Source organism: Tachyglossus aculeatus, chromosome 22 (assembly GCF_015852505.1).
Source record: "Tachyglossus aculeatus isolate mTacAcu1 chromosome 22, mTacAcu1.pri, whole genome shotgun sequence".
Classification (NCBI taxonomy): Eukaryota; Metazoa; Chordata; class Mammalia; order Monotremata; family Tachyglossidae; genus Tachyglossus; species Tachyglossus aculeatus.
Genome location: NC_052087.1, coordinates 57,938,949 through 57,960,676, shown reverse-complemented (window position 1 = coordinate 57,960,676; position 21,728 = coordinate 57,938,949). Strand labels below are relative to the sequence as shown.

The following is a 21,728-nucleotide window of genomic DNA, read 5'->3' as shown; positions in this document are numbered from 1 at the left end:
CGGTGCTTGGCACATAGTCAGAGCTTAACAAACACCATCATTATTGGGGGGGGAGGGAAAAGACACCGGGGTTCGTCCCCTCCCCAACCCCCGCAGGTCCGGGGAGGTGACAGCTTCTTCTCCCCTCTCCATCCCCCCATCTTCCCTCCTTCCCTTCCCCACAGCACCTGTATAAATGTATAGATATTTGTACATATTTATTACTCTATATCTATTCGAATTATTTTATTTTGTTAGTACGTTTGGTTCCGTTCTCCGTCTCCCCCTTTTAGACTGTGAGCCCGCTGTCGGGTAGGGACTGTCTCTCGACGTTGCCAACTTGGGCTTCCCAAGCGCCTAGTCCAGTGCCCTGCACACAGTGAGCGCTCAATAAATATGATTGATTGATTGATTGATTGATTTTACTTGTACATATCTATTCTAATGATTTTATTTTGTTAGTACGTTTGGTTTCGTTCACCGTCTCCCCCTTTTAGACTGTGAGCCCACTGTCGGGTAGGGACTGTCTCTAGATGTTGCCAACTTGGGCTTCCCAAGCGCCTAGTCCAGTGCTTTGCACATAGTAAGCGCCCAATAAATACGATTGATTGATTGATTGATAGTAAGCGCTGAACAGATGCCATCATCATTATTATTATTACCCCAGCGCTCATTTTACTTGTACATATCTATTCTAATTATTTTATTTTGTTAGTACGTTTGGTTTCGTTCTCCGTCTCCCCCTTTTAGACCGTGAGCCCACTGTCGGGTAGGGGCCGTCTCTCTATGTTGCCAACTTGGACTTCCCAAGCGCTTCGTCCAGTGCCCTGCACACAGTAAGCGCTCAATAAATATGATTGATTGATTGATTTTACTTGTACATATCTATTCTAATGATTTTATTTTGTTAGTACGTTTGGTTTCGTTCACCATCTCCCCCTTCTAGACTGTGAGCCCACTGTTGGGTAGGGACCGTCTCTAGATGTTGCCAACTTGGACTTCCCAAGCGCTTAGTCCAGTGCCCTGCACACAGTAAGCGCTCAATAAATATGATTGATTGATTTTACTTGTACATATCTATCCTAACGATTTTATTTTGTTAGTACGTTTGGTTTCGTTCTCCGTCTCCCCCTTCTAGACCGTGAGCCCACTGTTGGGTAGGGGCCGTCTCTCTATGTTGCCAACTTGGACTTCCCAAGCGCCTAGTCCAGTGCCCTGCACACAGTAAGCGCTCAATAAATATGATTGATTGATTGATTTTACTTGTACATATCTCTTCTAATGATTTTATTTTGTTAGTACGTTTGGTTTCGTTCACCATCTCCCCCTTTTAGACCGTGAGCCCGCTGTTGGGTAGGGACCGTCTCTAGACGTTGCCAACTTGGACTTCCCAAGCGCTTCGTCCAGTACCCTGCACACAGTGAGCGCTCAATAAATATGATTGGTTGATTGATTTTACTTGTACATATCTATTCTAATGATTTTATTTTGTTAGTACGTTTTGTTTCGTTCACCATCTCCCCCTTTTAGACCGTGAGCCCACTGTCGGGTAGGGGCCGTCTCTCTATGTTGCCAACTTGGACTTCCCAAGTGCCTAGTCCAGTGCTCTGCACACAGTGAGCGCTCAATAAATATGATTGATTGATTGATTTTACTTGTACATATCTATTCTAATGATTTTATTTTGTTAGTACGCTTGGTTTCGTTCACCATCTCCCCCTTTTAGACCGTGAGCCCACTGTCGGGTAGGGGCCGTCTCTCTATGTTGCCAACTTGGACTTCCCAAGCGCTTCGTCCAGTGCCCTGCACACAGTAAGCGCTCAATGAATATGATTGATTGATTGATTTTACTTGTACATATCTATTCTAATGATTTTATTTTGTTAGTACGTTTGGTTTCGTTCACCATCTCCCCCTTCTAGACTGTGAGCCCACTGTCGGGTAGGGACCGTCTCTAGATGTTGCCAACTTGGACTTCCCAAGCGCTTAGTCCAGTGCCCTGCACACAGTAAGCGCTCAATAAATATGATTGATTGATTTTACTTGTACATATCTATCCTAACGATTTTATTTTGTTAGTACGTTTGGTTTCGTTCTCCGTCTCCCTCTTCTAGACCGTGAGCCCACTGTTGGGTAGGGGCCGTCTCTCTATGTTGCCAACTTGGACTTCCCAAGCGCCTAGTCCAGTGCCCTGCACACAGTAAGCGCTCAATAAATATGATTGATTGATTGATTTTACTTGTACATATCTCTTCTAATGATTTTATTTTGTTAGTACGTTTGGTTTCGTTCACCATCTCCCCCTTTTAGACCGTGAGCCCGCTGTTGGGTAGGGACCATCTCTAGACGTTGCCAACTTGGACTTCCCAAGCGCTTCGTCCAGTACCCTGCACACAGTGAGCGCTCAATAAATATGATTGATTGATCGATTTTACTTGTACATATCTCTTCTAATGATTTTATTTTGTCAGTACGTTTGGTTCCGTTCACCGTCTCCCCCTTCTAGGCCGTGAGCCCACTGTCGGGTAGGGACTGTCTCTAGACGTTGCCAACTTGGACTTCCCAAGCACCTCGTCCAGTGCCCTGCACACAGTGAGCGCTCAATAAATATGATTGATTGATTGATTTTACTTGTACATATCTATTCTAATGATTTTATTTTGTCAGTACGTTTGGTTTCGTTCACCGTCTCCCCCTTCTAGGCCGTGAGCCCGCTGTAGGGTAGGGACCGTCTCTAGACGTTGCCAACTTGGACTTCCCAAGCGCCTCGTCCAGTGCCCTGCACACAGTGAGCGCTCAATAAATACGATTGATTGATTGACTGATTGATAGTAAGCGCTGAACAGATGCCATCATCATTATTATTATTACCCCAGCGCTCATTTTACTTGTACATATCTATTCTAATTATTTTATTTTGTTAGTACGTTTGGTTCCGTTCACCGTCTCCCCCTTCTAGACCTTGAGCCCACTGTCGGGTAGGGACCGTCTCTAGACGTTGCCAACTTGGACTTCCCAAGCGCCTCGTCCAGTGCTCAGTGAGCGCTCAATAAATATGATTGATTGATCGATTTTACTTGTACATATCTCTTCTAATGATTTTATTTTGTCAGTACGTTTGGTTTCGTTCACCATCTCCCCCTTTTAGGCCGTGAGCCCGCTGTTGGGTAGGGGCCGTCTCTTGACGTTGCCAACTTGCCAACTGTGTGCCCTGCACACAGTGAGCGCTCAATAAATATGATTGATTGATCGATTTTACTTGTACATATCTCTTCTAATGATTTTATTTTGTCAGTACGTTTGGTTCCGTTCACCGTCTCCCCCTTCTAGGCCGTGAGCCTGCTGTTGGGTAGGGGCCGTCTCTAGATGTTGCCAACTTGGACTTCCCAAGCGCCTCGTCCAGCGCCCTGCACACAATGAGCGCTCAATAAATATGATTGATTGATCGATTTTACTTGTACATATCTATTCTAAAGATTTTATTTTGTTAGTACGTTTGGTTCCGTTCACCATCTCCCCCTTCTAGACCGTGAACCCACTGTCGGGTAGGGGCTGTCTCTCGATGTTGCCAACTTGGACTTCCCAAGTGCCTCTTCCAGTGCTCAGTGAGCGCTCAATAAATATGATTGATTGATCGATTTTACTTGTACATATCTATTCTAATGATTTTATTTTGTCAGTACGTTTGGTTTCGTTCACCGTCTCCCCCTTCTAGGCCGTGAGCCCGCTGTTGGGTAGGGACTGTCTCTATACATTGCCAACTTGGACTTCCCAAGCGCCTCGTCCAGTGCTCTGCACACAGTGAGCGCTCACTAAATACGATTGATTGATTGATTGATTGATTCTCCCGTCTCTCTAGGGTCCCCCCGGTCCGGAGAGGGGCGGGCCGCCTTCCTACCTGGGGGACTTCGTGGGCTCGGAGAGTCTGTGGCCGCCGGCCCCGGCCCCCGCGGCGGTCTCCTGCCTGCTGCTGCTCGTCTGCCTGGCGGGGCTCCTGGGGAACGTACTGGCCCTCTACCTGCTCGGCTTCCGCGTCCCGAGGAACCCGTTCACCGTGTACGTCCTCCACCTGGCCGCCGCCGACCTGGCCGTGGTCCTGTCCCTGGCCTCCCGCGCGGCGGTGGGCGGGCTGGGCTCCCCGGGGGGCCCCTTGGCCACCTACCTCCGCTCCCTGGCCACCGCCGCGGGGCTCTGGGCCTTCGTGGCCGGGGTGAGCCTGCTGGCGGCCCTGAGCGCGGAGAGATGCGCGGCGGTGCTCTGCCCGCGCTGGCACCGGGGGAGACGCCCCCCGCACCTGGCGGCTACCACGTGCGCCCTGCTCTGGGCGCTGTCCCTGGTGCTGACGGCGGCCCACACTTACCTGTGCGCCGTGGTGGCCCCGCGGGGCCCGTGCGGGCGGCTGAAGGTGGCCCTGGGCGGGCTCACCTTCCTCGGCTTCACCCCCATCATGGTCCTGTCCAGCCTGGCCCTGCTGGTGCGGGCCGAGTGCGGGGCCCCGAGGGCGAGGGGCCGGCGGCTCAGCCGCGTGGTCCTGCTGGCCGTCTCCGCCTTCCTCTTCTGCTCCCTCTTCATGAGCGTCAACTGGTTCCTGGCCTGGGCCTTCGCCCTCCCGGCCCCCTACCCGGGCTCCGTGGTGGAGCTGTTCGCCTGCGGCCACTGCGGGGCCAAGCCGGTGGTCTACTTTCTGGCCGGCAGGGCCCGGCCCGGGGGGTTTGGGGAGCCCCTCGCCCTGGTCCTGCGGAGGGCCCTGGACGACGACGCCGAGCCCGGGCCGGGGGACGGCTTCGCCCCCAACACGGTTTCCTTGGAGATGCAGTCGGAGACGCAGCTGGGTAAGGGCGGGGACCCCGCCTGAGGGGTCGCCCCGCCCCGGGGGGGGGGGGGCGGCTGGGACGGTCGGGACGGGGCGGAGGCATCCCCCCCGCTCCCCAGGCCGGGCCAGGCCGCTATCCTCTGGTGACGGGGGTGGGGGGGGCCTCGGGGTCCCGGGTCTCCTCCGCCAGCGACCGACAAAGACATCTTCCGCGGGGATCAGGTCCCAAGCCCCCTCCCCATCTTCTCCCCACCCCTCCCCTGTTTACCACTTGCTGGCTCCCACTTGGGCGCGAGGGGCTCACATTCCATCCTCCCACTTCCCACCCCCTTCCCTGGTTGCCACTTGCTGGTTCCCACTTAGGGCGAGGGGCTCACATTCCATCCTCCCACTTCCCACCCCCTTTCCTGGTTGCCACTTGCTGGCTCCCACTTGGGCGCGAGGGGCTCACATTCCATCCTCCCACTTCCCACCCCTCCCCTGGTTACCACTTGCTGGTTCCCACTTAGGGCGAGGGGCTCACATTCCATCCTCCCACTTCCCACCCCCTTCCCTGGTTGCCACTTGCTGGCTCCCACTTGGGGCGAGGGGCTCACATTCCATCCTCCCACTTCCCACCCCCTTTCCTGGTTGCCACTTGCTGGCTCCCACTTGGGCGCGAGGGGCTCACATTCCATCCTCCCACTTCCCACCCCTCCCCTGGTTACCACTTGCTGGTTCCCACTTAGGGCGAGGGGCTCACATTCCATCCTCCCACTTCCCACCCCCTTCCCTGGTTGCCACTTGCTGGCTCCCACTTGGGCGCGAGGGGCTCACATTCCATCCTCCCACTTCCCACCCCTCCCCTGGTTACCACTTGCTGGCTCCCACTTGGGGCGAGGGGCTCACATTCCATCCTCCCACTTCCCACCCCTCCCCTGGTTACCACTTGCTGGTTCCCACTTGGGGCGAGGGGCTCACATTCCATCCTCCCACTTCCCACCCCTCCCCTGGTTCCCACTTGCTGGTTCCCACTTGGGGCGAGGGGCTCACATTCCATCCTCCCGCTTCCCACCCCCTCCCCGGGAAGCCCCAACGCCCCCATTCCCCACCCCCTCAGCTCTCCCTCCCTCTGGATTCCCTCTTCTCTCTGCTCCCGGGAAGCCCCATTGCCCCCATTCCCCACTCCCCTCAGCTCTCCCTCCCTCTGGATTCCCTCTTCTCTCTGCTCCCGGGAAGCCCCAACGCCCCCATTCCCCACCCCCTCAGCTCTCCCTCCCTCTGGATTCCCTCTTCTCTCTGCTCCCGGGAAACCCCAACGCCCCCATTCCCCACCCCCTCAGCTCTCCCTCCCTCTGGATTCCCTCTTCTCTCTGCTCCCGGGAAGCCGCAACGCCCCCATTCCCCACCCCCTCAGCTCTCCCTCCCTCTGGATTCCCTCTTCTCTCTGCTCCCGGGAAACCCCAACGCCCCCATTCCCCACCCCCTCAGCTCTCCCTCCCTCTGGATTCCCTCTTCTCTCTGCTCCCGGGAAGCCGCAACGCCCCCATTCCCCACCCCCTCAGCTCTCCCTCCCTCTGGATTCCCTCTTCTCTCTGCTCCCGGGAAGCCCCAACGCCCCCATTCCCCACCCCCTCAGCTCTCCCTCCCTCTGGATTCCCTCTTCTCCCTGCTCCCGATCCCGTTCTCCTTTGGGAGCATCTTCGGAAGACAATTTTCTTTATGGTATTTGTTAAGCGCTTACCGCGTGCCAGGCACCGTACTAGGCGCTGGGGGACAAGCTAATCAGTTGGGATACAGTCCATATCCCGCAGTGGGCTCACGATCTTCATCCCCGTTTTCCAGATGAGGTCGCTGAGGCACAGAGAATGATAATTTTGGTATTCGTTAAGCGCTTACTATGCGCCAAGCTCTGCTCGAAGCGCTGGGCAGATACAAGGGCATCGGGTTGTCCCACGTGGGGCTCACAGTCTTCATCCCCATTTTCCAGATGAGGTCGCTGAGGCACAGGGAATAATAATTATGGTATTCATTAAGCGCTTACTATGCGCCAAGCTCTGTTCGAAGCGCTGGACAGATACAAGGTCATCGGGTTGTCCCACGTGGGGCTCACAGTCCTCATCCCCATTTTCCAGATGAGGTCGCTGAGGCACAGAGAATGATAATTATGGTATTCGTTAAGGGCTTACTATGCGTCAAGCCCTGTTCGAAGCGCTGGGCAGAAACAAGGTCATCGGGTTGTCCCACGTGGGGCTCACAGTCTTCATCCCCATTTTCCAGATGAGGTCACTGAGGCACAGGGAATAATAATTATGGTATTTGCTAAGCGCTTACTATGCGCCAAGCCCTGTTCGAAGCGCTGGGCAGATACAAGGTCATCGGGTTGTCCCACGTGGGGCTCACAGTCCTCATCCCCATTTTCCAGATGAGGTCGCTGAGGCACAGAGAATGATAATTATGGTATTCGTTAAGCGTTTACTATGCGCCAAGCCCTGTTCGAAGCGCTGGGCAGATACGAGGTCATCGGGTTGTCCCACGTGGGGCTCACAGTCTTCATCCCCATTTTCCAGATGAGGTCGCAGGGGCACAGAGAATAATAATTATGGTATTTGTTAAGCGCTTACGGTGCGCCAAGCCCTGTTCGAAGCGCTGGGCAGAAACAAGGTCATCGGGTTGTCCCATGTGGGGCTCACAGTCTTCATCCCCATTTTCCAGATGAGGTCGCAGGGGCACAGAGAATAATAATTATGGTATTTGTTAAGCGCTTACGGTGCGCCAAGCTCTGTTCGAAGCGCTGGGCAGATACAAGGTCATGGGGTTGTCCCACGTGGGGCTCACAGTCTTCATCCCCATTTTCCAGATGAGGTCGCTGAGGCACAGAGAAGTTAAGTGACTTGCCCAGGGTCACCCAGCGGACAAGTGGAGGAGTCAGGATTAGAACCCAGGTCCTCTGACTTCCAAGCCCACGCTTTATCCACTAGGCCACGCTGCTTTCATCTTTTTCTGCCCACCTTCCCTTCCCCTGAAGCCCTTCTGAGCCCTCCATCCTCCCCCTCTAAGAGAAGACTCCCTCTACTGAACACCCTCCCTCCCCCAGTATGAATAATAATAATAATAATGGCATTTGTTAAGCGCTTACTATGTGCGAAGCACTGTTCTAAGCGCTGGGGAGGATACAAGGGGATCAGGATGTCCCACGTGGGGCTCACAGAGAAGCAGCGTAGCTCAATGGAAAAAGCGCGGGCTTGGGAGTCAGAGGTCATGGGTTCAAATCCCGGCTCTGCCAGTTGTCAGCTGTGTGACCTTGGGCAAGTCACTTCACTTCTCTGGGCCTCAGTTCCCTCATCTGTAAAATGGGGATGAAGACTGTGAGCCCCCCGTGGGACAACCTGATCACCTCGTATCCCCCCCCCCCCCCAGCGCTCAGAACGGTGCATTGCGCATAGTAAGCGCTTAACAAATACCACCATTATTATTATTATTATTATCCCCATTTTCCAGATGAGGTCACTGAGGCTCAGAGAAGTGAAGTGACTTGCCCAAGGTCACACAGCAGACATACGGGGGGGGCCGGGATTAGAACGACCAGGCTGGACCAGGAGCTTCCCCCGGGAGGCAGAAAGCTGGGCCTCAGGCCTGGAGGAGCCTGGACGGAGGAAGGAGGTGACCTCTGGCCCCCGGAGGTGAGGGACTGTCTCTATATGTTGCCAACTTGGACTTCTCAAGCGCTTAGTCCAGTGCTCTGCACACAGTAAGCGCTCAATAAAGACGATTGAATGAATGAATGAATGAGGGATCCCAAAGCAACCAAGCTGTGGGCGGAGTGGGGGGTCCAGCACAGAGGCTGGGGCCTTCTCGGGCGGGGAGTGCAGCCCTGAAGCAGGGATCCCTAGAGAGTAGAAGGAGGTCCAGGACGTCCCTCGCTCAGAGAAGCAGCGTGGCTCAGTGGAAAGAGCACAGGAGGCAGAGGTCATGGGTTCAAATCCCGGCTCTGCCGATTGTCCGCTGTGTGACTTTGGGCAAGTCACTTCCCTTCTCTGGGCCTCAATTCCCTCATCTGTAAAATGCGGATTAAGAGTGTGAGCCCCCCGTGGGACAACCTGATTACCTTGAAACCTCCCCAACGCTTAGAACAGTGCTTTGCGCATAGTAAGAGCCTAATAAATGCCATTATTATTATTCAATCGTACTTATTGAGCGCTTACTGTGTGCAGAGCACTGGACTAAGCGCTTGGGAAGGACAAGCTGGCAACATAGTGAACAGTCTCAACCTGGGAGTGGGAGGGATGACAAGAGCCTGGAAAACCCTGCTCGGGCCCAGGCTCTCCAGGAGAAGAGGGGTCTCAGGGACGAATTTCAGGAGCTGCCCCACCCCCTTAGCTATTCTGGGCGGGGGGATTCCCCCAGTGGATGGCTATGGGGGAGACCACCCACTGAAGCTGCAACTACTGAGCGCATTGAGCTTTCATTCTATTTGTTCTGACGACTTGACACCCGTTCACATGTTTTGTTTTGTTGTCTGTCTCCCCCTTCTAGACTGTAAGCCCGCTGTTGGGTAGGGACCGTCTCTACATGTTGCCAACTTGGACTTCCCAGGCGCTTAGTCCAGTGCTCTGCATGCAGTAAGCGCTCAATCAATGCGATTGAATGAATGAATGAATGAACCGCGATGATATCATTATTATAATTAAATATTGGTTCTTATCCATTTTTTTTCTAGGGGACTGGGAGGGGAAGGAATATTTGTTTGCTCTCTACTACATGGAATCTTGGTTATTTTGGGAGATCCTTCAGTGAGGGACGCGGGGAGCGGTGGTGTATGTGTGTGTGGTGGAAACAAATCTTGTCTGCAGGCATTAAATAAAATGACTTTGAACCAAGTTGATTCTCTTAATCGGTGACTGTAGTTCTAGATTTCATCGTGAAGTTCAAGTGCATTCCTCTGTGATGATGGCATTTATTAAGCCTTTTAGACTGTGAGCCCACTGTTGGGTAGGGACTGTCTCTATATGCCCAGAGAAGTGATTTACCCACACAGCAGACAAGTGAAAGAACCAGTATTAGAACCCAGCGCTTAGTTCAGTGCCCGGCACAAGGTAAATGTTTAACAAATACCATAATAATAATAACCCATGTCCTCTGACTCCCAGGCTGGCTTTGGGGTGAGGGGAGCCTCAGAGTGATGATGATGATGATTATGATGGTATGTGTTAAGCGCTTACGATGTGCCAGGCACTGTTCTAAGCGCTGGGGGAGATATAAGGTTATCACGTTGTCCCAGGTGGGGCTCACAGTCTTCATCTCCATTTTACAGATGAGGTAACTGAGGCGCAGACAAGTTAAAGTGACTTGCCCAAAGCGGAGAAGTGGCAGAGCCGGGATTAGAACGACGACCTCTGACTCCCAAGGCCGGGCTCTTTCCGCTAAGCCACGCCGCTTGGCAGAGTGACGCCCCACTATCATCATCAATCGTATTTATTGAGCGCTTACTATGTGCAGAGCACTCCAGCCGACTGGCAACTCTCCCCTCCAAAGCCGAGGGCCACTGAAGGGCTAGTGTCCTTGGCCACGACTGGTAGCATTGCCTTCTCCGGACAGCAGAACTCGCTCTCTCAAATTTTTCACGGTCAAGATGTTTCACGGTTAAGACAGAGCCCCACAGAGAAGCAGCGTGGCTCAGTGGAAAGAGCCCGGGCTTTGGTGGGTTCAAATCCCGGCTCCGCCAACTGTCAGCCGTGTGACCTTGGACAAGTCACTTCTCTGGGCCTCAGTTACCTCATCTGTAAAATGGGGGTTGACTGTGAGCCCACCGTGGGACAACCTGATCACCTTGTATCCCCCCAGGGCTTAGAACCGTGTTTTTCATTCATTCAATCGTATTTGAATGAATACTATGAATTCATTCAAATGAATTTATTCAAATGAATTCTATGTGCTCGGCACATAGTAAGCGCTTAATCATCATCATCATCATCAATCGTATTTATTGAGCGCTTACTGTGTGCAGAGCACTGTACTAAGCGCTTGGGAAGTACAAGTTGGCAACATATAGAAAAAGTCCCTACCCAACAGTGGGCTCACAGTCTTAAATACTAATACTGATACTTGTGGGACATGAACTGAGTCCAATCTGATTAGCTTGTATCTACTCCATCGCTTAGTACAGTGCTTGGCACATAATACGTTGCCGAGAGAAGCAGCGTGGCTCGGTGGTAAGAGCCTGGGCTTTGGAGTCAGAGGTCATGGGTTCGAATCCCGGCTCTGCCAATTGTCAGCTGGGTGACTTTGGGCAAGTCACTTCACTTCTCTGGGTCTCAGTGACCTCATCTGGAAAATGGGGATGAAGACTGTGAGCCCCACGGGGGACAACCTGATCACTTTGTAACCTCCCCGGTGCTTAGTGCTTTGCACATAGTAAGCGCTTAATAAATGCCATCATCATTATCATTATTAGCGCTAAGTACAGTGCTCTGCACACAGTAAGCGCTCAATAAATACGACTGAATTCACGATTGATTGATCGTGCGCCTCCAAGGGAGGTGGGAGGGGCGGCTCTCGGTTTTTGGGCCCTGGAGACTCACGACCCCCGCCCATGGGACCCTCACTGCAAGTCTTCGTGACTCTCAGCAAGCGCTTAGTACAGTAAGAGCTCAATAAATATGACTGGATGAATGACTCCCCCCGCGGGGCTGGTCCCATGGGAGATTCCGGGGTGCAGGGGCGGCAGGACCCCCGTGGAATAATAATAATAATAATAATAATAATAATAATAATAACACTAGAATTATTACATTCTAACATTCTTCTAGACTGTAAGCCCACTGTTGGGTAGGGACCGTCTCTGTATGTTGCCAACTTGTACTCCCCAAGCGCTTAGTACAGTGCTCTGCACACAGTAAGCGCTCAATATAAATACGATTGAATGAATGAATGAATACTAATGATGATGCTATTTGATAAGCGTTTACTATGTGCCAAGCACTGTTCTAAGCGCTGGGGTAGATGCAAGGTGATCAGGTTGTCCCACGTGGGGCTCCCAGTCTTCATCCCCATTTTACAGATGAGGGAACTGAGGCACGGAGGAGAGGCTTGCTCAAAGTCACACAGCTGACAAGTGGCGGGGGCGGGATTAGAACCCACGACCTCTGACTTCCAAGCTCAGGCTCTTTCCACTAAACCACGCTGCTTCTCAAGGGCAGGGCGAGTTACAGTCTTGGGTGTGTGTGCGTATGTGTATGTGTGTCTGTGTACATGTGTGTGTGACTGCAGTTTTCTGTGTGTGCGTCTTTGTATGTGTGTATGACTGTGCTTGACTGTGTGTGTGTTTATGTGTGAGCGCGTTTAGGGGACGGGAGTCGGGCCCGAGGGTCCTGAGGTCACGGCCAAGGGTCCTGGCCTCCACGGAGACTCCAAATTGTACTTCCCAAGTGCTTAGTACAGTGCTCTGCACACAGTAAGCGCTCAATAAATACGATTGATTGATTGATTGATTGAGAGGACACTATAACAATAAGCAGACACAGTCCCCGCCCACGAGTTTACATTCTAGAGGTCGAGGGAGAACAGGTGTTGAATCCCTATTTTGCAGTTGAGGAAACTGAGGCACAGAGAACTTAAGTGACTTGCCCAAGTCACAGAGCAGGCAACTGGATTAGAAACTAAATCCTCCAACTCCCAGGCCCAGAACAGTGCTTTGCACATAGTAAGCGTTTAACAAATACCATCATTATTATTATTATTCAACTAGGCCGTAGTGACTTCAATAAAGAACAAGCAACGCAGCCACTGAACGTCTGTGGGGGAAGAACGTCCGGGGAAAGTCACTTACATCCCCACCCTCTCCCAAACAATCAATCAATCGTATTTATTGAGCGCTTACCGTGCGCAGAGCACTGTACTAAGCGCTTGGGAGAGTACAATACAATAGAATCATCAATCATCATCAATCGTATTTATTGAGCGCTTACTATGTGCAGAGCACTGTACTAAGCGCTTGGGAAGTACAAATTGGCAACGTATAGAGACAGTCCCTACTCAACAGTGGGCTCACAGTCTAAAAGGGGAAGACAGAGAATAAAACCAAACATACTAACAAAATAAAATAAATAGAATAGATATGTACAAGTAAAATAAATAAATAAATAAATAAAATTAGTAATAAGTAAAATAAATAAATAAATAAATAGAGTAATAAATAATAGATAATAGAATGATCAGACAGCAATTTGGGGTCTCCCTAGACTGTATGTTCACTGTGGGCAGGGCACGTGTCTACTGACTCTGCTATATTGCACTCTCCCAAGCCCTTAGTACAGTGTCCTGCACACAATAAGTGCTCAATAAATACCACTGATTGATCGATTATTGAATTATCGATTATTGATTATTGAAGCAGCACGGCTCAATGGAAAGAGCACGGGCTTGGGAGTCAGAGGTCATGAGTTCAAATCCCGGCCCCGCCAATTGCCAGCTGTGTGATTTGGGGCAAGTCACTTAACTTAGTGCCTCAGTTACCTCATCTGTAAAATGGGGATGAAGACCGTGAGCCCCACATGGGATAATCTGATCACCTTGTATCCATGAGGTCACTGAGGCCCAGAGAAGTTAAGTGATCCAAGGCACACAGTTGATAAGTGGTGGAGCCGGGATTCGAACCCACGCCCTCTGACTCCCAAGCCCGGGCTCTCTCCACTGAGCCACGCTGCTTCTCTGAGATGAGGAGGCCGGTGAGGGGGATTCGGGTGGCGACCCCGGGGATGCTGGTGGTGATCAGCGGATGGGGTGGGCAAGGGCCGGGGCCGTTCCCCTGCCTCAGTGGGCTTTTCGGGCGCAAGGCCCCGGGCCTAGTTGTCCCCAGTCTCCGGCCCGAGCGCGTGCCTTCTAGACTGTGAGCCCTCTGTTGGGTAGGGACCGTCTATGTTGCCAACTTGGGCTTCCCAAGCGCTTAGTACAGTGCTCTGCACACAGGAAGTGCTCCATAAATACGACTGAATGAATGAATCCCGGCTTGGCGGCGGCCCCGGGGGAGAACAGAGGGTGTTTGTGTCCGCTGGCTGAGTGGGGGACGGGCCCTGGGACCCACGTGGGGGGCCTGGGTGGCTGGGGGAGACGCCCTGCCCAGCCCTGTCCGGCCAGGGCCTGGGCCTCCAGAGGACGAGCAGGCCGCAGCCCGGACCCAAGGCCAGGTAAGCCCCGGTGCTTCCCGCTCCAGACACTTTCTGGGCCTCGATTTCCCCTCCAGCGTCGGAAGGGGCCCTGGGGGCTCCGGGCGAGGCCGGGAGGGAGGGTCCGGGGTCCCCCAGCTCCCTGCTGGCAGGGTGACGACCCTCCCCCCAGCTATGTCCTGGCCCCCTCCAAGAGGTGGCCATCACCGGCCCCGCAGGGCTAGGCCAAGGCAGGTGAGGGGACTCTGAGAGGGGTCTCCCCCCTGGGACGCTGGGGTCCCTGTGCCCCCACCGAGGGAGCAAGGGGGAGAGGCTCCAGTGCTTCCCTCCCTTTGCCCCTAATTGGGTCAGGGGGCAGAGGGGTTGGCATCTTGGGTCCAGGAAGATCCGGGAGGGATGGTGGTCGAGGGCAGGGACCCAAACCCAGCTTTCCTCCAGGCCCTGCTCCATCTCCTAGTTGTGGGTGGGGGTCATTCATTCATTCAGTCGCATTTATTGAGCGCTTACTGTACTAAGCGCTTGGGAAGTACAAGTCGGCACCACAGAGAGACGGTTGCGGTCTGGTGGCAGCGGAGATGGAGGAGGGACCCCGGGCGGCGTCTGGAAGGATTCGGATTTCCTCGTGCGCCTCTGCCCAGCGTATAATAATAACAATCAATCAATCAGTCAATCAATATGATTGAATGAACAATAATTACAGTGTTTGTTAATCAATCAATCATATTTATTGAGCGCTTACTGTGTGCAGAGCACTGTACTAAGCACTTGGGAAGTACAAGTTGGCAACATACAGAGACGGTTTTAGACTGTGAGCCCACTGTTGGGTAGGGACTGTCTGTATATATTGCCAACTTGTACTTCCTAAGCGTTTAGTCCAGTGCTCTGCACACAGTAAGCGCTCAATAAATACGATTGATTGATTGATTGATTGGGAGACAGAGAACAAAACAAAACATATTAACAAAGTAAAATAAAACTGGCAACATATAGAGACAGTCCCTACCCAACAGTGAGCTCACAGTCTAGAAGACTGTTAAGCGCTTACTATGTGATGATGATGATGATGGTACTTGTTAAGCACTTACTATGTGCCAAGCACTGTTCTAAGCATTCATTCAATCATATTTAGTGAGCGCTTACTGTGTGCAGAGCACTGTACTAAGCGCTTGGGAAGTACAAGTTGGCACTGGGTAGTTACAAGGTAATCAGGTTGTCCCACGTGGGGCCCACAGTCTTCATCCCCATTTTACAGACGAGATAACTGAGGCCCAGAGAAGCAGCTTGGCATAGTGGATAGAGAAGAAGTGGGAGTTAGAAGGTTATGGGTTCAAATTCCGGCTCCGCCAATTGTCAGCTGTGTGACTTTGGGCAATGCACTTAACTTCTCTGTGCCTCAGTTACCTCATCTGTAAAATAATAATAATAATAAAGGCATTTATTAAGCACTTACTATGTGCAAAGCACTGCTCTAAGCTCTGGGGAAGGTTACAAGATGAATAGGTTGTCCCACATGGGACTCACAGTCTTAATCCCCGTTTTACAGATGAAGTAACTGAGGCGCAGAGAAGTGAAGTGACTTGCCCAAAGTCACACAGTTGACAATTGGCGGAGCCGGGATTTGAACCCATGACCACTGACTCACCTGTATATATGTATATATGTTTGTACATATTTATTACTCTATTTATTTATTTATTTTACTGGAACATATCTATTCTATTTATTTTATTTCGTTAGTATGTTTGGTTTTGTTCTCTGTCTCCCCCTTTTAGACTGTGAGCCCACTGTTGGGTAGGGACCGTCTCTATATGTTGCCAACGTGTACTTCCCAAGCACTTAGTACAATGCTCTGCACACAGTAAGCGCTCAATAAATACGATTGATTGATTGATTCATTCATGGGCTTCTGCGAGACTGTGAGCGCCACGTGGGGCAGGGACTGTGTCCAACCCAGTTTGCTTGGATCCACCCCAGTGCTTAGTAGAGTGCCTGACACACAGTAAGCGCTTAATAAGCACCATAATTGTTATTATTATAGGTAAGTTAAGTGACTTGGCCAAGGTCACACAGCAGACAAGTGGTATCGCCACGCGGCGTGCCTCTGCCCGGCCCGTGGGGAGAGTCGCTGGTCGGTTCGGGTCTTGAGTGACCCCTCGAATCACCCAACCGCCCCACTCTTCCAAGCCCCCCAAGACCATCAACTCTCCCCGAATGGAGAGAGCGTCAACTTGAATTATTACTATGGTATTTATTAAGCGCTTACTTTGTGCCAGGAACTTTGCCAAGCCCTGGGGTGAATACAAGCAAATCGGGTTGGATACAGTCCCTGCCCCATGTGGGACTCCCCATCTCAATCCCCGTTTTCCAGATGAGGTCACTGAGGCCCAGAGAAATGAAGTGACTTGCCCAAGGTCACCCAGCAGACAAGTGGCCGATCCGGGATTAGAACCCATGACCTTCCGACTCCCACGCCCAGGCTCTAGCCGCTACGCGGAAGCAGCGTGACTCGGTGGAAAGAGCCCGGGCTTGGGAGCCCGAGGTCATGGGTTCTAATCCCGGCTCCGCCACTCGTCAGCTGTGTGACTTTGGGCAAGTCACTTCACTGGGCCTCAGTTACCTCATCTGTAAAACGGGCATTAAGACTGTGAGCCCCACGTGGGGCAACCGGCTCAGTGGAAAGAGCCCGGGCTTTGGAGTCAGTGGTCGTGGGTTCAAATCCCGGCTCCGCCAAGCCTCAGCTGTGTGACTTGGGGCCAGTCGCTTAACTTCTCTATGCCTCTGTTACCTCTTCTGGAAAATGGGGATTGACTGTGAGCCCCCCGTGGGACAAACTGATCACCTTGTAACCTCCCCAGTGCTTAGAACAGTGATTTGCACACAGTAAGCGCTTAACAAATGCCATCTTTATTCTTCAATCAATCATATTTATTGAGCGCTTACTGTGTGCAGAGCACTGGACTTTGCACATAGTAAGCGCTTAACAAATGCCATCTTTATTATTCGATCGATCATATTTATTGAGCGCTTACTGTGTGCAGAGCACTGGACTAAGCGCTTGGGAAGTCCAAGTTGGCGACATATAGGGACAGTCCCTACCCAACAGTGGGCTCACAGTCTAAAAGGGGGAGATAATTATTGTTTTTATGCCATGCTTCCCGTCCTCCCTGCCTCTCTCAGGAATCCAGGCCGCCTCTGCTCCTCCTCCCTCTTGTTCCAGCCGGGAACACAGTGACCTTAACCCGGAGGAGGGGGCTCAGGGGAGGGAAGGGAGAGGAAGGGGGTGACGGCAGAGAAGAGGGAAACAGGCCAAGGGCTGGGAGCTGACGCTCTGGGCCTTTCTGGAAACAGACCCAGAACAATGGATAATGGCGAACACACACCCCTTTAAGGGCGGCTCCGGGCGGGATGGATGGAGAAAGGATGGAGAGGAAGAAGGGAAGCTGCGGGAAGGGAGGGGAGAAGGAGGAAAAGAGGGAAGAAGGGGAGAAGAGAGAAGCAGCATGGCCTAGCGGCGAGAGCCCGGGCTGGGGGGGTCAGAGGACGTGGCTTCTAATCCCGGCTCTACCACTTGTCTACTGTGTGACCTTGGACGAGTCACCTCACTTCGCTGGGTCTCCGTTCCCTCCTCTGTAAAATGGGGATTAAGACGGTGAGCCCCACGTAGGACAACCCGATGACTTTGTATCTACTCCAATCAATCAATCAATCAACGTTGCCAACTTGGACTTCCCAAGCGCTTAGTACTGTGCTCTGCGCACAGTAAGTGCTCAATAAATACGATTGATTGATTGATTAGAACAGTGCTTTGCACATAGTAAGTGCTTAATAAATGCCATTATTATTATTATTATTGTTATTCCTACCACCCCGTCTATCTTGTATCTACCCCAGCACTTAGAACCAATCAATCAATCAATCGTATTTATTGAGCGCTTACTGTGTGCAGAGCACTGTACTAAGCACTTGGGAAGTACAAGTTGGCAACATATAGAGACAGTCCCTACCCAACAGTGGGCTCATAGTCTAAAAGACTCCAGTTCTTAGAACAGTGCTTGGCACATAGTAAGCACTTAACAAATACAATAATTATTATTATGATTAGAGGAAAGGGAGGGAAAGAGAAAAGAGGGTCCTTATTTCCCCCACTACTCTCCTTTCTGCGCCACCTTTGCCCTTGGACCTGTGTAATAATAATTAATAATTATTATGGTATTTGTTGAGCGCTTACTACGTGCCAGGCACTGTTCCCACTGTTGGGTAGGGACTGTCTCTATATGTTGCCAACTTGTACTTCCCAAGCGCTTAGTACAGTGCTCTGCACACAGTAAGCGCTCAATAAATACGATTGATTGATTGCTTGATTCTAAGTGCTGGGGTAGATACAAGATAGACGGGTTGGACACAGTCCCTATCCCACGTAGGGTTCACAGTCTTAATTTTACAGATGAGGGAACTGAGGCCCAGGGAAGTGAAGTGACTTGCCCAAGGTCACACAGCAGACAAGTGGCGGAGCCGGGATTAGGATCTAATGGTACTACTTGTTGTGGGCAACAAGTTTCTTAGTATGTTTGGTTTTGTTCTCTGTCTGCCCCTTTTAGACTGTGAGCCCACTGTTGGGTAGGGACTGTCTCTAGATGTTGCCAACTTGTACTTCCCAAGCGCTTAGTACAGTGCTCTGCACACAGTAAGTGCTCGATAAATACGATTGATTGATTGATTGATTGATTGGGCAGGGAAGTTGTCTACCGACTGTGTCATACCTGTATATATGTATATATGTTTGTACATATTTATTACTCTATTTATTTATTTATTTTACTTGTACGTATCTATTCTATTTATTTTATTTTGTTAGTATGTTTGATTTTGTTCTCTGTCTCCCCCTTTTAGACTGTGAGCCCACTGTTGAGTAGGGACTGTCTCTATATGTTGCCAATTTGTACTTCCCAAGCACTTAGTACAGTGCTCTGCACATAGTAAGCCCTCAATACATACGATTGATGATGATGATGATGATATTGTTACACGGTAGTCTCCCGAGCACTTGGTACAGTGGAATGCCCACAGTTAGTGCTCAATAAATACCATTGATTGGTTGATTTGCCTGGACTCCCTCCTGCCCCACTCCCACTTGGTCTCCACCCCCAGGTCTGGACCCCTTCTGACGTGGGGGCCTGGGAGGGCTGAGCCTCCCACCACCCCCCGCAAAGGGCGTGACGCGATGCCCTTGTCTCCTCAGGATGGTGCATCCACCTCCCGACCCCCAAATGACCACCATGGCCCAGCCACACTGGGAGCCGGGCCCCGGGAACCGGACGGAGCTGGCCGCCCTGATCATCGACGAATGTCCATGGTGCGAGTACGACCTGCGGACCTTCCGGATCATCATCAAGCTGGTGACCCTGCTGATCTGCCTGGCCGGGCTGGCGGGAAACCTCAAAGTCCTCTGGTACCTCGGCCTCCGCATCCAGAGGACCCCCTTCTCCGTCTACGTCCTGAACCTGGCCGTGGCCGACTTCGGCTTCCTCCTGTGCCAGGGCGTGTTCACCGGCCTCACCTTCGGCCAGCCCGTGTCCGGCTTCCACCTGTTCGACAACAGGTTCGTGGATCAGAGCAGCTTCCTGCCCTACACCGTGGGGCTGGGGGCCCTGTCCGGCCTCAGCACCGAGAGCTCCCTGTCCCTCTTCTTCCCCGTCTGGTACCGCCTCCGCCGCCCGCCCCACCTGTCCGCCACCGTCTGTGCCCTCTTTTGGGCTCTCACCTTCCTGTGGCACCTCCTCAGAGACTACGTTTGCTACGACTTCTACGAGACCAGGCCCTACAAGCCGTGTTTCGGCTTCAGCCTCGCCTGGGGTGCCCTGCTCTTCCTCCTGTCCGCTCTGATGCTCCTGTCCAGCCTTGTCCTGCTCGTCAAGGTCCTCTTCGGCGCCCGGCCCCCGGCCAAGCTCTCCGTTGTCATCTTGGTCCTGGTGCCCGTGTTCCTCACCTGTGGCCTGCCCTTGGGCATCAAGTGGTTCCTCCTAGTCTGGCAGCGGGAGCCGGCCACGCTGTTCTACTACGTCACGGACGCGCTGGCCTGTGGGAACAGCAGCGTCCGACCCCTGGTTTACTACTTGGTCGGGCGGGTGTGGAGGCAGAGGCTGTGGGAGTCCTTCAGGGTCATCCTTCAGAGGGCCCTCAGGAGTGAGGAGGAGCTGGGGCCTACCGGGGGCACGTCCACCCCGGCCACCGTGGAGATGCCCGCCAACGGGGTCCAGCTGGCGAACCCCGGGGAGATGGAGACCCTCCCCAGCAATGCTGCGGTGGGGCGGCCTCTGCCCTCTGCCCAGTGAGAGCGAAGGCTGTGCCCGCTAATGATATGATGGTATTTGTTAAGCGCTTACTATATGCCAGAGACTGTACTAAGCACTGGGGGGATACAAGCAAATCGAGTTGGACACTCATGGGGTGGGAGAGAGAGAGTGCTCCCCTTATCTGCCCCACATCACCTCCCTGGTGGCTCTGGGCTGGAGACTAAGGGTTCACATGGGGACACAGACAGTGGGGTGATAATTCATTCATTCATTCATTCAAATGTATTTATTGAGCGCTTACTGTGTGCAGAGCACTGTACTAAGTGTTCGGGAAGTCCAAGTTGGTAACATATAGAGACGGTCCTTACCCAACAGCGGGCTCACAGTCTAGAAGGGGGAGGCAGACAACAAAACAAGACATATTAACAAAATGAAATAAATAGAATAAATCTGTACAAATAAAATAAATAAATAAATAGATAATAAATAATGATAATAATACTTGTGGTATTTGTTAAGCACTTACTATGTGCCGGGCATTGTACTATGCTCTGGGGTGGGTCAGAAACGGTCCCTGTCCAACGTGGGGCCCACAGTCTCAATCTCCATTTTACAACTGAGAAGCGAAGTGCTTTGCTCAAGGTCACACAGCAGATAAGTGGCAGTCAGGATTAGAACCCATGACCTTCTGACTCGCTGGCTCATGCTTTATCCACAGCACCAGGCTGCTTCCCATCCCAGGAGGAAAGCCATACAATAGCATGCTTACATGCACACATGACCTTCACCCACCTTCTCCCACCCAAGAGATGGACCCAACTTCCTGGAGAACTTGGTCTCTTCATTTCCACCCTGCTATGGCGAGTTGGCTGCCCGCCACCTAAAACTCAACGTGTCCAAGGCTGAACTCCTTGTCTTCCCTCCCAAACCCTGCCCTCTCCCTGACTTTCCCAGCACTGTTGACGGCACTACCATCCGTCCCGTCTCACAAGCCCGCAACCTTGGTGTCATCCTCGACTCCGCTCTCTCGTTCACCCCTCACATCCAAGCCGTCACCAAAACCTGCCGGTCTCAGCTCCACAACATTGCCAAGATCCGCCCTTTCCTCTCCATCCAAACCACTACCCTGCTCGTCCAAGCTCTCATCCTATCCCGTCTGGACTACTGTATCAGCCTCCTCTCCGATCTCCCATCCTCTTGTCTCTCCCCACTTCAATCCATACTTCACGCCGCTGCCCGGATTGTCTTTGTCCAGAAACGCTCTGGGCATGTTACTCCCCTCTTCAAAAATCTCCAGTGGCTTCCAATCAACCTACGCATCAGGGATCTACATGTCCCTTAGATGCAGCGTGGCTCAATGGAAAGAGCCCGGGCTTTGGAGTCAGAGGTCATGGGTTCAAATCCCAGCTCCACCACTTAGCTGTGTGACTTTGGGCAAGTCACTTCGCTTCTCTGGGTCTCTGTGACCTCATCTGTAAAATGGGGGTGAAGACTGTGAGC

General features: G+C 52.3%; 2 protein-coding genes across 2 annotated transcripts in view; both read left to right on the top strand.

The window, feature by feature from the left end:
* LOC119944173 (mas-related G-protein coupled receptor member F-like) overlaps positions 1–4,834 on the top strand; it is a 79,790-nt gene extending 74,956 nt beyond the window's left edge. The window contains exon 8 of the mRNA XM_038765390.1: positions 3,857–4,834. Coding sequence (XP_038621318.1) covers positions 3,857–4,834 — 978 coding nt within the window. The remainder of the gene's footprint in view (positions 1–3,856) is intronic.
* Positions 4,835–13,887: 9,053 nt separating this feature from the next.
* Positions 13,888–20,584, top strand: LOC119943746 (mas-related G-protein coupled receptor member D-like). Its single transcript, XM_038764904.1, has 2 exons — positions 13,888–13,956; positions 19,175–20,584. The coding sequence occupies exon 2, from the start codon at positions 19,176–19,178 to the stop codon at positions 20,265–20,267; it is 1,092 nt and encodes a 363-aa protein (XP_038620832.1). The 5' UTR covers positions 13,888–13,956; position 19,175; the 3' UTR covers positions 20,268–20,584.
* Positions 20,585–21,728: the final 1,144 nt, after the last annotated feature.